At 32.3% G+C, this 18,454-nt stretch overlaps 1 protein-coding gene across 6 annotated transcripts in view; it reads left to right on the forward strand.

Moving 5' to 3' along the window:
• The window catches only part of dlg1 (MAGUK family member discs large 1), a 50,246-nt gene extending 33,586 nt beyond the window's left edge, over positions 1-16,660 (forward strand). For all 6 annotated transcript variants that reach the window (XM_075303180.1, XM_075303182.1, XM_075303184.1 and 3 more), the window contains 4 exons: positions 1,153-1,302; positions 2,216-2,498; positions 8,331-8,422; positions 13,771-16,660. In XM_075303180.1, coding sequence (XP_075159295.1) covers positions 1,153-1,302; positions 2,216-2,498; positions 8,331-8,422; positions 13,771-13,877 — 632 coding nt within the window. In that variant the 3' untranslated portion in view covers positions 13,878-16,660. The remainder of the gene's footprint in view (positions 1-1,152; positions 1,303-2,215; positions 2,499-8,330; positions 8,423-13,770) is intronic.
• The last annotated feature ends 1,794 nt before the right edge of the window (positions 16,661-18,454 follow it).

An 18,454-nucleotide genomic window follows, 5' to 3' on the forward strand; every position in this document is an offset into this window, starting at 1 on the left:
TGGTTTATAATTTTTGTATTTGAATTGGAAACAAAAAAGAAAAGACGTAAGTTTTTGTACTTTCAATTTTGAAACGAACACCACTTATGGTTTGTAATGAATTTTACAATCTATTTACTCCTAAATGAAATATTAATTTATTATTATTTTTTTCTTCAACTAAACTTATATAATTATTAATTTATAATACCATATTTTATTTATTTATTGTTATTTGTTTTGTATTTTGTTTGGTTTTTGTTTACATGAGTGTATACTTCTCTAGCTCTATAGTTTGTTTGTTCGTTTTGTTATCTGTCTGTCCTCTTTTACTATATTGAATCTGTGTTCTTCTGTAGTTTGAAATGATGTGATGTCCTTAAATTAATACTGGAAATAGAGATTTTGTTTTGAATTGTCTTAATGCATATTTAACGTACTATTTCTATACATATGTACCTATTACAGAATTTACCTAATATTTGTCACTTTTATGCAAATTATTTTGGCCTTATTAACCAATGTAATTTATTTACACTTCTCCCATATATGAGTAAATATTTTGTTAACAATTAGAACGTAGATGTATGATTTTTTTTGTTAGATATATGAAACACTTTAACACAATGAAATAACACGAAAAAAAACCCCCAAAATCCTCTGTAGAAACATGGAAACATCTATTGATTGCCTAGTAATATCCTTCCGTGTTCCCCGTATTACCTTTGCCAGTTGCCCTATCAGCAGCAATCTCTTTCTCAATTAATAGTGAATGAAACATTTTAACATTTCAACTATTTCGCCTTCCCCCTTGCTCTTTGTATAATTTAATTGCGTTATTACATTAATATTCTTGAAAATCGTAATTTCGTTTAATATACAAAGATGTCATACAAATATCATCTATAGAAAAAAAAGAAAAATATTAACAACAATCAACAAAAAGATACACTGCTTTATTGCTTTGATAAACAGGAGAATTTATGTATACCAACTCTATTGATCACTTTAATCTAATATTTCTAATTTTATTTATTTTTTGATTTTATTTTGGAAAAAAAAAATAAACAAAAATCTTAAAACATACATCTCAACATTTAGTGTTTTGCAAATATCTGCTTGTGTTCCCTTCAGCTCCCTTGCATAAATCATTTCTCACCTATACATTTACAGCTTCCGAAGAGAATGTCCTATCGTACGAGGCTGTACAAAGATTATCGATTAACTATACGAGACCCGTTATAATCTTGGGTCCTTTGAAGGATCGTATTAATGATGATCTTATATCGGAATACCCTGATAAATTTGGATCATGTGTGCCACGTAAGTTTTTAACATTGACAAAAATCTCTTTCATCTTTCAATAACGCGACCACCAAAACGTCCACTACCTTACACATAGATAGCTCTATTAGAATTAAATCACAAATTTAATAAAAATTCAAACTACACTCAAAAAAAAGTTTACTTGGATCCAAAGATTTTGACCTTCCCTTAAGGATTTTGGTATTGATTCCGAGCCAAAGATGCGGCTTCTTTATAATAACGACATTTTTACGGACCTCCCTGTCTTTAAATGTAGGATCAATAAAATTAAAATTCGATACAGATCTCATTCATCGAATTTTTATTCTCTGTTTACGATATATATTAATAAAGGTATTTATGTACAAACAAATTCCAATTTCAAAATCCAAATTATGCCAGGTACTTCAAAGTAAAAACAGTTTTCTTAATGCTAAAAAAACTTTAAACCAAAGATGCAAATCCTTAAAATAAGTCTTAGCCTATATTTGAAGCGTTTTTATCTTAAATTAAAAATCCAATATGTCAGTTGATTTAAAGACGATTTCTTTAAATTAAAAATGTTTTTCTTTATTTTAAGAAAAATTTGCCTTACTTCAAAATTCTACAACTTCAGCAGAGAGACGCAAAATTTTAAGATTTGTGTCCTAAATTTAATGAAAACATTTTTTGAAGCAAGGATTATAAACTTTGTTTTAATTAAAATGTCATTGTTTTAAAGAATTTTGTCCTTAGCATTGCGTAAATTTTGAGTCCTAAAATTTAAGTTGCATAATCTTCCATATTAGGACAATATTTTTTTCAGTGTATAAAAATCGTATCATACATTAGCGCCATCTATGTGTCAGACGGAATGTTTTTTTTTTTTTTTTGTAAACCACTTGTTGAGTTTTTTTCAATTTCAATTCCTTTATCGTTTTCTTTCCCTTAGATACCACACGTCCCAAACGGGATTATGAAGTGGATGGACGTGATTATCATTTTGTATCATCACGCGATCAAATGGAACACGACATACAAAATCATTTGTTTATCGAAGCTGGCCAATACAATGATAATTTGTATGGCACATCGGTAGCAAGTGTTCGTGAGGTGGCCGAAAAGGGCAAACATTGTATTCTGGATGTGTCGGGTAATGCAATAAAACGTCTACAAGTGGCTCAATTATATCCCATAGCTATATTCATTAAACCCAAATCAGTGGATTCTATTATGTAAGTAACCAGTTTGTTTGTATTGTTGAAAATATTTTTTTATTGATTCAAATAACAATCATAAATAGTAACATTTGTAAAGCATAACAGCAAACAAAATGTTAACTGATTGCATTTATGCGCCTTACAGACTATCCGCTATTCCGGACGACAGTGCTCGTGTCGGACATATCCCATATATCGGCCACATTATAAGTCCGAAGGCATAATCGATACTGCTGCACGATACTGCGATAACACATTTACCGATTATTTAGTCATCGCCGACAAGTCGTATCGGTTCGACACACTGTAAGATTCTTTACAAACAACGACATTCCGTCCGGAATAACTGATAGTCTGTAAAGCGCATTAGGAAGTTTTAAAAATATTAGAGTGCTTGAAAATCATGTGGGTAACATTTTAAACTCTAAAACACTTCGTGTCACCTTGTATTTTATTAAATTTTTTCTCGATAATCCTTTTCAATAAGTAAATCGTCCGTGGACCTTTTTTGGGGACTATACTATATGAGAAATCACAAAATCATACAAAATTCATTAAAATTTCGGCAGATAAGGAAGGAGAAAAACATCAAAAGAAATTTGTTAGTAGACACATCAGAAAAAGTGAAAGTTGTCTCTGTTGGCTGAAATACCAAACATTGTTTGAATTTTTTTAACTATATTATACTAAATCATGTTTTAGTTTTGCCGAAACAAGCAAATTAGTTAAACTAGGGACTATCGTAACACAATAAACACAATGTCTTGTATTTGACCCAAAAAATTGTAGTTGTTGTAACAGTTTATTGTGATTTCATCCATTTTATGTTGTACGCTTTGGTACTTCGGCTTGTGGCCAGATCGAGGAACACTGCGACTACACTGAAAAAACAGTGAACCCACTAGGAAGAAAACTTTTGCTTAATTTTAGAAAATTTCGATTATTTTTAGAAAATTTTAACTAAACAGTATTACAAACGTTGTCATCACGCCGACATCATAAAAATAAGTAAATATTTTTAGACAAACTCAAGAAAATTTATTAGACGTTATTAATTTTTTTCACTTGCTAAAGAAAATTTTGTTGTTTGAAGAGAAAAAATTGGAGTTCAAAATTGCAAGAATATCTTTAGTGACATACGAAGTTCAAGATAGGCGCATTGTTGGTAAAATTTAAAAATTTTAAAAAATTCTAAACTATTTTGTGGGAGACACGAATTTAGTTAATCTTTATGCTTTATTTGTGTATAATTTGTTCCTCCGTTTTAGTTAATTTAACTAATGTACGACAAAAATATTAAAGTCATGGAATCTTTCTTAAAAAGTATAATTCCATGGCCTAAAATAGAGTTAACTCGGCTTTAGTGAAATATAGGGTTCACTTTTTTTGGAGTGTAAGGTGGGGTGTATCCAGAGTGATCTGATAGTGAGACGGGTAGGCTTAGCTGGGCAAGCAAAAAGGTGACGAGTGTCATGTGGTCCTTGATAACAGATGGGACACACGTCAGCTACGCTGCTATCAATCACTGATAAGTAGGAATTGAGGCGGCTGTCCTTGCCTGATCTTAATTGGGCTAAAACTACCCTAGTCTGCCGTGAGAGGTCTATTTCCTCCGGTGCTATGGGCGGTAGTCGGACTCCGAAAACAGGATTAACCTTGTAGCTTCTCACCGCTTCGGCTACAGTATCCTCATGAATCCTGTTCAATCCTGCCTGCTTGATTTAGAGGCTCTCTTTTGTTGCGCTGGATCTCGTGCTCTAGATGAAGTAAGGGTTGGTTCCTGGGTGGTGGTTGTGTTTCCATGAGATGGTGGTTTGGATGATTCTGCGATAACAACCCATACTGCTGTGACAACATGTAATTGTGTCTTCGCACAGGCATGATCTTTGTCTCCACATAAAGGTGATCCAAGGGTGTGCTACGGAGCACCCAGTCGCAGTTCTAAGGACAGCGTTCTGACAGGTCTGTATGTTATTCCACTGCGTATCACTAGTCCGCGGTGTCCGCACTGGATCTGAATAGTTTACCACTGACCGGGCAATTGCCTTATAGGTAGTTAACAAGGTTTCTTTGTCCGCACCCCAAGTACGGCCGGCAAGTGACTTGAGGACCTTGTTTCTACCAAACAGCTTATTTACAAATTGTAGTGGCATTGGCAGACGACCTAAAAAGGCTGTCGAATGAATGTGACCCCAAGAATCTTGGGGTAATTTGTGGTCGGAGTTATTTCGCCATCGACACTAATATTCAACTGCCTGCGCACTTTTGCCGTCCATGTGGTGAATAATGTGGCTGAGGATTTGGTGGGGGATATCCTCAAGTTTCTCGCAGTGAAATAACTGGTAAGATTAGCGATGTAGACGTTTAAACGATCGCAGATGTCATCAACATTGGGTCCAGAAGCCAAGATTGTACAATCGTCTGAGCATGATACAATCTCGACACCGGCTGGAGGGTGTGGAATAGAGGATAGTTAGAGGTTAAACAGTGCCGGAGATATCACCCCACCCTGGGGAACTCCTTGTTTCACTCTATGGGGTCTTGATTTCCTATCCCTAAATTCCACATACGACTAGCGTCCGCACAGATAATTAGTAACCCAACGCTTGGTTCCAGCCGGTAGGTCCTCGAAAAGTCTGGCATAGTTGACCGTATCGAATGCCTTCGATAGGTCAAGCGCCACGAGGACCGTCCTGTGACACGGCCTGGGCTGATTGAGTCCCCGATTTATAAATGGTGAAATGGCATGCAAATCCGTTGTCGTACTGTGTGCTTTGCGGAATCCATGTTGATAATTAGCAGCTGGAAAATTCTCCACAATGCTGGGCGGGAGTAGTGCCTCAATTGGCTACTGGCGAGAGAAGGGAAATCGGTCTGTACGATTTACCCTTGCTCGAGTCTTTGCTTGGTTTCAGTAGTGGAATCACCCTACCCATTTTCCAGACATCGTGTATAATGATCGATTCTAAGGACAAATTGAGGAGTCTGGTCAAGTACTCAACTCCCAGTATTCCCGGATGCTTCAGCATTAGTATAGATGGTTTCGCGCTGTTGATGACATCGGTAACTTCGGCTATGGTAAATTGTGGTGTGTCATCGGCTCGGAGACTACGTATGCGACGAATGGCTCTCTTTTTCGTTCTATCACGTGGCGCACCTCTTCGGATCAGTCACTGTCACGTCGCCAAAGGAGACTGAAACACCATTATCCCTAGTAGCGGGGTTCGAGAGGATTCTCACTGTTGACCACAATTTACCTGCTCTTGTGCCTATACATTGCTTCAGGTGCTCTAACCAAGTGTTCCGCTTGTGCTCGTCGACTATCTTACTAATCTCTAGATTCAGTTCCCTGATCCTAGGATCAGTAGGGTTAGCACGACGTCGTTCATCACGCTCGTCTTCGAGTCCCGCCGCTTTCGCTTGGGCAGTTGGGCCTCACTTGGGTAATTCGACCAGCTGGAATGAAGCGAGCGGTTGCTGCGTTGTTGATGTCCCGGAACGTCCTCTGGGCAACATGAACATAACAATTTGTTATTCGCTTGTCCCTGAAGTACGAAAATATAATAGCAGACACCGACTGTTGTTTTTAGCAGACTGTTTTCTATGAGTGTAATTTTCTAGTTATTACAATACGATTCATATGACTGTTCACAATTTTTTAAGTAAATTATTAAATACAATTTTTCTATTGACAGCGGCTGAGATAAAAATTTCTATAAATATTTATATATTAGTCGTATGGAATTTATTTTGCCGTCATGTACTGGTGGTGTTATACTTATTTTTTTCTTAAATAGTATATATAAATTTATAATTAGCTTACAGTCTGCATGTGATAATATTTACTTCCACACTTATATACACTGACAATTAAAGGAATAATAAAACTAGTTTTGTCAGTCGTCAACAAATTTCATCATAATTTCTGTGCCAGCATATTACACCGAAATTTGTTGTATCCAATGAAATATGATAAATTCGGATAAATTTGACATAAAACAAGTAAGGAAAGTCTAAAGTCGGGCGGGGCCGACTATATTATACCCTGCACCACTTTGTAGATCTAAATTTTCGATACCATATCACATCCGTCAAATGTGTTGGGGGCTATATATAAAGGTTTGTCCCAAATACATACATTTAAATATCACTCGATCTGGACAGAATTTGAAATCTATAGACTCAAAATTTAAGTCGGCTAATGCACTAGGGTTTCACACTATGTTAGTAAAAAAATATGAAGCAATTTTAAGGAAATTTAGCAAAAGTTTATTTATGATTTATAGCTCGATATATATGTATTAGAAGTTTAGGAAAATTAAAGTCATTTTTAACACTTTTCGACTAAGCAGTGGCGAGTTTACAAGGAAAATGTTGGTATTTTGTCCATTTTTGTCTAAATCAGAAAAACATATATATGGGAGCTATATCTAAATCTGAACCGATTTCAACCAAATTTGGCACGCATAGCTACAATGCTAATTCTACTCCCAGTGCAAAATTTCAACTAAATCGGAGCAAAAAATAGGCCTCTGTGGTCATATGAGTGTAAATCGGGCGAACGATAAAATTTGGCACATTTGACTATAGTACTAATTGTTCTTCTTGTGCAAAATTTTAAGCAAATTAGGGTAAAACTCTGGCTTCTGGGGCCATATAAGTCCTTATCGGGCGAAATAGCTATATCTAAATCTGAACCGATTTATTCCAAAATCAATAGGGTTCTGAGCTAAAACACATACTTGTGCCAAATTTGAAGTCGATTGGACTCTAACTGCGACCTAGACTTTGTTTACAAAAATGTGTTCATGGACAGACAAACGTGGCTATATCGACTCAGGAACCCACCCTGAGCATTTTTGCCAAAGACACCATGTGTCTATCTCGTCTCCTTCTGGGTGTCCACAGTGTGGCGCACGGTATAAAAACGCAATATTGGCAACACTGGACGATATCTAAATTTTCTCTAAATAGCATCTCCATTGGTGTTAACGTATCATTATTGTGCTTCTTGCTATCGTAGACTCTTAAATGAAACTATAACAATCATCAATTGTGATGGGCAATGTACCAAAAAAGTTTGAAAATATTTTCTCATGCAGATTAAATACACAAAAAAAAAGTTTTTTGTCTTCAATCACGAAATTAATTGAACCAATTAATTTTTAATTGAAATATCTATGATATTAATTAAAAAAATTTTTGAATAAATCAAACTTTTGATTGAATATTTTTTAAAACTCAATTAAGACTTGAATTGGAAAAATGTTCGTGAAATTTTTTTCTGTGTACCGTTTTTCAAAAATACTTGAACCAGCATGTTAAATATGTACTATATGCTACAGATGTTGTGTGGTTTGTCTTATTTTTTTATTTTTTTTTTTTTTTTTTCAAATATTTGATCTACCTGACTCGATGTTATTATGGACCAAAAAAGGTATTGAGGCCCCAACTCAATTCACAGCGCTGATTTTTGTCTGCTAAAGGTTGATTGCACATTTTCTTCTGTAAATTATTAATTTTTATTTTTTGTTTTGTTTTTAATTTGTTTTCTGTGCTTTCTCCTCTTAAAAAACAAACATCAAATTTTTTTAATGAATATAAAAAATAAGTGTAAATTAACTGATACGGAAATTCCTCCGTTCTCCGAAGAGTGAATCGTATGCGCAATTGAGTGTAATGTATGTACACTGCCAACAAATAATATGACTTTGGATTAACATGAGACGTTTATAACTTTCTTGGTTTATGATGTTATTTGAATCTGGATTTAAACACCTTAATAAAATCTTTTGAAAATTTCTAGAATTTCCTTACAATTGAAAACATATCACAATTATTTTACAGGGAAATGAATCGCCGAATGACTGAAGAGCAAGCCAAGAAAACATATGAGCGAGCCATAAAGATGGAACAAGAGTTTGGAGAATACTTTACTGGTAAGTGATAGACAAGAATGATTTTTTGATTATATTTATTTTAATAAATTATACTAAACACTATGGAAATTCGCGAGTGCTTTTTTCTTTTCAATATTGCACCGTGGTGCAATGGTTAGAATGCCCGCCTTGCATACACAAGGTCGTGGGTTCGATTCCTGCTTCGACCGAACACCAAAAAGTTTTTCAACGGTGGATTATCCCACCTCAGTAATGTTGGTGACATTTCTGAGGGTTTCAAAGCTTCTCTAAGTTGTTTCACTGCAATGTGGAACGCCTTGTCATTGAGCTTATAATAATAATCCCCATCGAAACGTAGGATATAAATATGAAATAAATAATCTTTTATTTGCATAAACTCATGACCTACAAAGCCTGACTAGAAACTAAAGAAATAAAAAAAAATTTAAAAAAAATCTTTAAAAAAGAATTGATTTTGCTTGAAAAAAGAAAAGATAAATATAGGCCGAAAACCTTAGTTGTTAGTACCTTTATTTTGATCATAATTTATTATAAATTAATAATAATAATATTGTAGAAATATTCATGTTGAGAATTCATATAAATACTAACTGAGAACCACAACATTATATACAAGTTAACAAGAAGCATATTTAAGATGAAATTGAGGCTGAATAGATATTTTTTAAAACTTTTTCTAAATTGAAACAAATTAACATTTTTGTTTCTGATTATTCAAAAAGTAAACATCGACTTTATGGCCAACAAGTTGGTTTTTATATTCATAGTCAGAAACAAACTGGAAAACATTTGAAAAACTTGTCTCTATTATTAACTACTTAGCAAAAACAAAAAAGTTCTTCTCAAGTCAATACTTTTAATATACATCCAAAAATCTTCCTCTAGTGGCCTGTTTGAAACCGAATCTTTTTACTAGCATTGGTAAAAATTTGACGTAAATCGAGGTGAGTATAATTTCACGAGCCCAGGAGGCTAGTAAGAAATTTGACACTTGTTCAAAATTCTTTACATTTACGACATCACTAACATTTTGGCATGTTTGGATTATATCAAAAAGAACAAAAAGTAGTAGCAATTGTTTTTCACCATAGTAAATTGATATCTCACCATAGTAAAAAGTTGCGGTTTCGAACAGGCCCCAGATAGACTAAACTTTATTGGTTCTAATTCGGTTTTGCACTACAACACGAACATATATGAGACCTAACGCCGTAAATGCAACACCTTTCTCAAAAAAATCGTGGGTACTTTCATTTTAAAAATTGGCAATATAAATAATAATAAAATAAACCATATTTTTTGATTGAAAACAAAAGTAATTATTTTGCATTTCAATACGAAAATAACATTAAAAATAAAAAATAAATTTTGGTTAAAAATAAATATATTTCATATAAAAACAGCAAACAAATTTTTACACTTATTTACGAATTCGTGTGGATTGTTAAAATAAGTCTGTTCGGGCACTTTTCTAGCAAAATTATGCAGTAAAAACTAGCAAGAGAGTAAGAGTGTATTTTACTCTCTTTGCTGAAAAGTAAGCGAACGCCATCTGCGGAGCCATACATTGTGCTGGTGCTTTCTTTGTTACAAAGATTTTACTGGAAACAAAATCTCTACCACAAACTTGCAATATCTCTTCTGACAAATGTATCAAATGTTCCGGTTCTCTTTTGCTGACTTGTTTGTGTTATTGAATACCCAAACGGAGCTAATATCATTTTCGAGGCAAATCGACATTTTCTAATATAAAGGGTGATTCTTTTGAGGTTAGGATTTTCATGCATTAGTATTTGACAGATCACGTGGGATTTCAGACATGGTGTCAAAGAGGAAGATGCTCAGTATGCTTTGACATTTCATCATGAATAGACTTACGATCTGCCACAACGTCGAATTTTCTGTGAATGGGCCCTAGAAAAGTTGGCAGAAAATCCGCTTTTTTATCGACAAATTTTGTTCAGCGATGAGGCTCATTTCTGGTTGAATGGCTACGTAAATAAGCAAAATTGCCGCATTTGGAGTGAAGAGCAACCAGAAGCCGTTCAAGAACTGCCCATGCATCCCGAAAAATGCACTGTTTGGTGTGGTTTGTACGCTGGTGGAATCATTAGACCGTATTTTTTCAAAGATGCTGTTGGACGCAACGTTACGGTGAATGGCGATCGCTATCGTTCGATGCTAACAAACTTTTTGTTGCCAAAAATGGAAGAACTGAACTTGGTTGACATGTGGTTTCAACAAGATGGCGCTACATGCCACACAGCTCGCGATTCTATGGCCATTTTGAGGGAAAACTTCGGAGAACAATTCATCTCAAGAAATGGACCGGTAAGTTGGCCACCAAGATCATGCGATTTGACGCCTTTAGACTATTTTTTGTGGGGCTACGTCAAGTCTAAAGTCTACAGAAATAAGCCAGCAACTATTCCAGCTTTGGAAGACAACATTTCCGAAGAAATTCGGGCTATTCCGGCCGAAATGCTCGAAAAAGTTGCCCAAAATTGGACTTTCCGAATGGACCACCTAAGACGCAGCCGCGGTCAACATTTAAATGAAATTATCTTCAAAAAGTAAATGTCATGGACCAATCTAACGTTTCAAATAAAGAACCGATGAGATTTTGCAAATTTTATGCGTTTTTTTTTTAAAAAAGTTATCAAGCTCTTAACAAATCACCCTTTATAAGTAGAAAGTCGGCAAAGTTGACAGCCCTGCCCATAAAGGCAAAACGTATATTTTACAGTTATATATACACTGAAAAAATATTTACCTATATGGAAGATAATGTAACATCACGCAATTTACACAATATTAAGGAAACATTTCCTAAAAATAAAGAAAAATCTTTGATTTAAAAATCTCCTTTAAGTTTAGTTGACGAATCTTTGAAATTCTTTTGAAATTCCCTTTGTCAATGTCTTTATTCTTTGAATTAAAGATAAAAAAGCTTCAAATATGAGCTAAGATATTAAGGATTATATTAAGGATTTTGCATTATGGCTTTAAAGCTATTTTGAAATTATGAAAACATTTTTTTTTACTTTGAAGTATCTGTTATAATTTGGATTTTTAAACCGAAATTTATTTGTACGTGAATAACTTTGTTAATATATTCACAAAAAGAAAATGAAAATTCGGTAGATCATGTCTGTATCCTAATTTTAATTTTATATAACCTATATTTAAAGATAGATAACTCCCTAAAATCTGTCTTTATTTTAAGCCGAAGTGAGTGGAATTTCACTCACGCTCAAACACATTCACGAAGAAATATTTGTACTCACGCACGCCATGTAGGTAGGAATTCACGCTCACGCCAATTCAAGAAATGAAAAGTCATACTTGCGCACGCTCACACGCACTGAAAAAAAAGCATGCCCGGTTCCAAAGATTTTGTCCTTACTTTAAAAATGTTGGTATTGATTCCGAGCCAAAGAAGCGGAGAATACAAGTAAGGATAATTTTAAGACACAATTCTCCTTTAAATTTGGGTTTTGTGTACTTGCTTCTAGGAAGCAAATTTTAATTTTTCGCTTTTTCAGCTTTTTTTCGTCATATGCTATGAAAGTCCTTTAAAAACGAGTTAACGACCATGTTATTTTCTAAATTAAGACTCGACTTCCAATAGAAATTATGCTATGTTTCAAGTAAAACCCGTCTTCAAAATAAAGTTTTGAAAAACATGTCCTATATTTGAACGATTTTTTGATTTGTAGTCAAGATGCAAAAAGACAACAAGTATAAAGACAATTTCATTAAATTTAAAGAATTTTTCTGAATTATTAAAGTCAAGTTGACCTTAGCCCAAACATTTTTTCTTTCATGTTATGATACCCATTTTTAAGTGAAATCACTTAATTATAAAGACAATACGACTTCATTGAAAAGTTTATCGACTTTTGGACAAGAAAAAAAAAACTTTATATTAGAGAAATTCGTCTTCTATGCTAAGCAAAATTTGCATTCGTACTTTAAAGACATGAAATCTTTGACCTCACGATAATATTTTTTTCAGTGCATGAACAACGTTTATGCCTCACGCTTTCGCACGATTCACGACAATTTTCGTGGCTCAATAAAATTCTCGTAAGTCATGAAATTTCTCGTGACTCACGCTATTGAAATCTTAAGCGTGGTTAAATAAGTAAAGGTGATTAAAACGTACGTGTGAATTTTATCGTGAACGTGAATTTTATCGTGAACGTGAATATTATCTTGATCGTGAGCATGAGTTGGATCGTGAAAGTGATTTTTTATCGGGAGCGTGATTTCGGAGAAATTTTACTCACTCACAATCACGAATACAATTTGATTTTTACTCACGCTCACTCGCCACACATTTTTTGTTAGTCCCGTTCACACACATTCACGAGATTTCGTTTAAATTTCATTAACGGCTTCGCGTGAATCACGCGTGACTCACGAAAAGGTTTTGTTTTTTTTTTTGGTTTGGAATTCAGTCAATTTAACTGGCGGTGTAAAAAAACCAAAGTATAATAAAGCGTCAATATTCCTGCACAGAAAAAAATTTCATGAAAAATTTTCCAATTAAAATTTTAATTGAGTTTTAAAAAATATTCAATTAAAAATTTAATTGATTCAACAATTTTTTTAATTGAAATAAAAATCAATCGCACAAATTAATAGTATCAATTAATTTTTTAATTGGATCAATTAATTTTTAATTGATTGACAATTAATTTTTTAATTGATGCTGTCATTTCTGTGAATGCAGACATTCACAGTGATTGAATCCGAAAAAAATTTTTTTGAGTGCTAATCCACTAGTATGTTGCCAAGAAGGTCGATCGGAGCCATAGCCCTTTTTACGATTCCTTCCAAATTCCCCCCCTGCACTGCAGACATGTTTTCCACATCATCGACGCATTTCTCGTCACTGTTTTTCAAATATTTTATTTGACATGTACTACAGCAGATTTAATAAAAACTTTCAACATTTTAGTTGTAATTTTTTAAAAAAGTCACATGTATATAAACCTCTTATTAATGAAAAAATTTTAGCTAATTGGTAACCAAATTGGCTGATTTTTCATTCAACTTGAAGAAAACACTTGTAGCTTTCGATACCGTGACAGTTTTATGAACAAAAACAAAAACAACACTGACAATGAGTCTCAAAACACAAAAAGTTACCCAACTTTAGTGTCGAAAGGGTTAAGGGAAGGTCAAAATGTTTGGATCAAAGTAAACTTTTTTTGAGTGTAGATTATATTAATATTAATACCACCTGTTTCTTGTTTCTCAGCCCATTTCCTATAAAATTTAATTAGAAAGTAATTTTTCTTTGTTACTATATGTACAATAAAAAAATAACTAAAATTATATGCTCTTATTCATTACAGGTGTTGTACAAGGTGATACAATCGAGGAAATCTATAGCAAAGTCAAGTCAATGGTATGGTCACAGTCTGGTCCAACCATATGGGTACCATCAAAGGAATCTCTATGACCAGCCGTTGAGACAACATGGACACTGCCACCTCGAGTACGTTGTCGAACAGTCTCGAGATCAACGACAATTATTGCAACACAACACAATAAAACACATTAGAAATTGAAGTTATCCTCAATTCCGTATAAATTCCTATATGTGTATTACAGTGGCTTGAATCATCTGATATCAACATATAGACGACAACAACAACAACAACAACATATACTAAACAATCTGCATTGAAATGCAACAAAATATTGCGCTAAATCATGCAATAACAAAAGTCCCTCCCCCTAACCCACTTTTATTATCACTAACATTTAGTTTTGTCAAAAAAAAAAATATATATAAAAGAAGAAGAGGAAGATAGAAAACCGTTATAAACGATTTAAATATTAGCGCGAACAAAAGAGAGAAAATGGAAGAGGAATATATATCCAATGCATTGGAATAATGCATTTGTTGTTATTTAGTAAAAAAATAAATAAAAAAATATATATAAAAAATATATATAATAATAGAAGAAAGAAAGCAAAGTAAATAACGGAGGAAATAAATACTAAAATTTCATAACGAAATGAAAACTCGAATACCATATTTAAATAACCACCAGACAAACGATAAAAAACACAAAACAAACAAAATATTAAAATACAAATCAATAGTAAGAGGAAGAAGAAGAAGAAAAAATCAACAAAAAACTACACTAAACATACTTATATAGAAAATATAAAGAAATGCAGTTCCCCCTATTGAGAACATCAATAGAATTCAACTTTTTTAATGTTATACAAAACAACAACAATAAAAAAAAAACAAATAAACAAAATATATACTTACGTATGTATAGCCCCCATATACGTTCACAAACATAGTACATCCACAATATTTATTGTTAATGGTTATATGAGTTTCAACAATTCAAAACATATTTTACCATATGTTTTTATTTTTCACTTAAATGCTCTTTTCTTTTCTTGTATCTTTCGAACACATGTGTGTATTGGAAGTAGTGCTGAGATATCGATAAATTAATGTTTGAGTTTTATTGATGCCCGAAATCGATTAGTGGTACAAAATAAAAAAAAACCCAAAAGAAGAACTAGGAATAAGGCACCAAACTATAGTTTGGCTTTTGTTTATGTTTTTTTTTCTGCCTTTTTGAGTCGAGGTCTATATTTAAATTTTAGCCCCAAGACTGAAAAAGGGTCCAAATTTTTGTAGACTCGAAAGTTTACAGAGCATTGCTAAAAAATTAAGCGATTCGGTGTTGGATTGGCTTTAGCCCCAATTTTAGTCCCAAAACTGAAAAAGGTCCCAATTGTTATAGTCTCGAAAGTTCAAAGAATAATGCCAAAAAATAATTGAGCGATTCGGTGTTGGACTGGCTTTAGCCCCATGTGTGTTAAATCTCATCTGAAGGTATGCACTGTAGTTTTCTTGACAATGGTCGAACGACTACTCGATTTTCGCTTCGTGCTCACCCAACATTTTTTAACAAAATTGCCGAACATTTTTATATTTCTTTGAAATGGAACCTAATATTGACATCAAAAAGAATAGAAATAAATTAAAATTTCTTTATCGAGAACAAAAAAAAAAAATATAGTTGACTTTTGTCAAGAAGATTGTAAAAAATGTTCTCAATCACAATAGGGGTTTGCTAACTTAAATCTGTATGAATGAATGTGCCTATAAAAATTATCGATCGCATATTTCTCATTGTTAGAAAGAGTAGAAAGAAAATTAAATTGCTTTATCGAGAAGAAATAAGATATAGCTGACTTTTGTCAAGAAAATTGTAAACAAATTTTCTCAATCACAATTGCTAACTTAAATCTGTATGAATATGTGCCTATAAAAATGATCGATCACATATTTCTCATTGTATATAAATTGGTTCTATTACACTTGAGTCCTCCTAACCGTGCATATACACACAAAAAAATTTCACGAAAATTTTTCTAATTAAAATTGTAATTGAGTTTTAAAAAATATTCAATTAAAAATTTAATTGATTCAACAATTTTTTTAATTGAAACAAAAATCAATCACAAAAATAATAGTATCAATTAATTTTTTAATTAGATCAATTAACTTTTTAATTGACCTTCAATTTAATTGATACTATCATTTCTCTGATTGAAGACATTTCAATTAAAATTTAATTGGATCAATTAATTTCGTGATTGAATCAGAAATTTTTTTTTGTGAGTAAGCGTTGTAAGAAGTTTGCCATTTCTTTTATAAAACATCGAAATGTTCTTGATCAAATTGAAATTCTTAAATGGTCCGTCTGTATGTTTTAATCCCGACACTATCGTTAACAATAGACCATTGTAGCAAAGTTTAGAAAAATTCCCATTTATTCAGTCTGGTCAAGCTTGAAATAGAGGTTCTATAAAAATGCATCCTTCGTTTCGGCTATCCGTTGCAATTTTTTGATATAGTCCCTTACACAGACCAATAGTTTTGACTATCAGGACTATCACCATTCATTTTAGGATATCCCAAAAAAAAACTCTTTATGAGTATTCGAAATTTCGATCGCATTAATTGGTTTATCTCAGATCTCGATATCGCAGCTCTACTAGTGAATGCAACAAAACCATCAACAATATTTAAAGCACTAACACCACCACAACAACAACAATAAACACACACTATAAAGTTTTCATAAAATATTCTCTTTTTTATATTTAAAAAACAAAAAAACAAAACAAAAACAATGATAATAAACACCGCTTAGTCGTCATATGCTGGGAAAAGCTCATATTTGTTTTCGATTTGAAAAGCAATCGTTTTTTTTTTTTAGATATTTTCAAAATTTTCGTCTTATTTATTATTGTAGTTTAGTTTAGCATTTTTCTCTCCGCATAGAGTGAACCAAAAAAAACAAAGTAAAAAAAACCTTTAGCACATTTTCAATGTGTACATATGTTTAATTGGGACATTGCGCATTAATTAAGTGTATTGTTTAAATCTTATTGAATTATTTTCTCATGGCAAGTGATTGTGTGAACCGTACTTAAAATATTGAAATTGTTAACAAAATTGGGCTTTTTCTAGTTGAGAAGCTATTTTGTCCTAACTTTTTAGAAGCTATTTTGTATTACACCGCTCTACTACTATAGGAAAAACAAGAAGGTATTATGTAGATTCATTTTCTGGCTTATACTATATACACAAACACACACAAACGTTTCTTATTTACTAATTTATTTTATATAGTGTTTAAAGTTTTTTTTTTTAAAGCCAATTTCCCTTCATAATCAAGCAAGCAAACACGCACCCATATCTCCATCCATAAAACATTATTTCATTTTTTTTTGTTTTTTACACTTTTAATTCTTAGAAATTAAAAGAAAGGTAAAATTCATAGTCGACTTTTTTTTAATTTAGCTAATTTTTTCTAAATAAATTTAAAAAAATACATACATATATCAAATCATTCATCTCTATAACCCTCCCTAACCCGCCTCGCGACATTTCTCTCTGTTAACTTTGTTTTAATAGAATAGCCACCAAACAACGACAATTTAATTACAAAACAACTTAGACTTTTTTTATTTGTATTTAATTTCAATACACTTTAGAAATTATTGAGTACACTACAACACACACACACACAGACACTGAGCTTCTTAGTCTTTTTACTTTTTATCGTATAAAATTATGATGATGAGAAAAATTTAATGAAATCTTCTACTTAAAGCAAAACCAATGTTGTATAAGTCCTACAAATACAAAATATTTTGTTTTAAACAAATTGTGCTAAATTGTTGAAAAACTCTTAAAGAAAAAACAAATACACAAAAAAAAACACAGTACGAAAAATGTTTGTATTATTATTATTTTTTTATTATTATTATACTACTGTATTACCATATTATATTATTTTAAAATACCGAAATTGTAATTAACTTTTTATGATCGTTTCACAAAATGTAAAGTAATACATCTACTATCTGTTTTATTTGTGTGGAAATAAAATTTTAATTTCTCTTCGATTGTACAAAACAAAAAAAAACTTTACCGTTTTATTCTTGGAAATTTGAGAGGGCGAAAATATTTTGCATTTTAATTGAAATTTTGGTGTAGGTCGAATGAAAACTTTCAACGAAAAATTGAAATATTTGGAGAAAATATTGTCTAAAGTAGGTGACGCGAAAGCTCACATTTCATCAAACCACATGATTCAATTTCCATCCGGGATGACAATGGCAAAATAATTTACATGCGAAAATTATTGAATTCGTCACTTGTTCGAGTGTCTGCTGATACATTTACAATCGGTCGCATTTCCATTCTATAATAAAAACAGACTAAAGGCTGGTTTTAAGACGAGTTTTTAATGTTTAAGTTTACTTTTCTTTAATAATTCATTGTAAAGAAAATAAACTTTTTCAATTGTTGATTTCGATCATTCCACCCCAAGATTATGATAAAATGTACCAAAAAAGTTTTAATGCTATTCTGCTTTTACAGATTTATTTTTGATTTTAGCTGCTAAACTCGGACTTAATACGCTACCTAGCAAAAGCTCTTATTACCCGGTAATCTTGTAGGTAAGCCTATTTAAAAATTAATAA

This window comes from Haematobia irritans, chromosome 3 (genome assembly GCF_050003625.1).
Source record: "Haematobia irritans isolate KBUSLIRL chromosome 3, ASM5000362v1, whole genome shotgun sequence".
NCBI classification, from domain to species: domain Eukaryota; kingdom Metazoa; phylum Arthropoda; class Insecta; order Diptera; family Muscidae; genus Haematobia; species Haematobia irritans.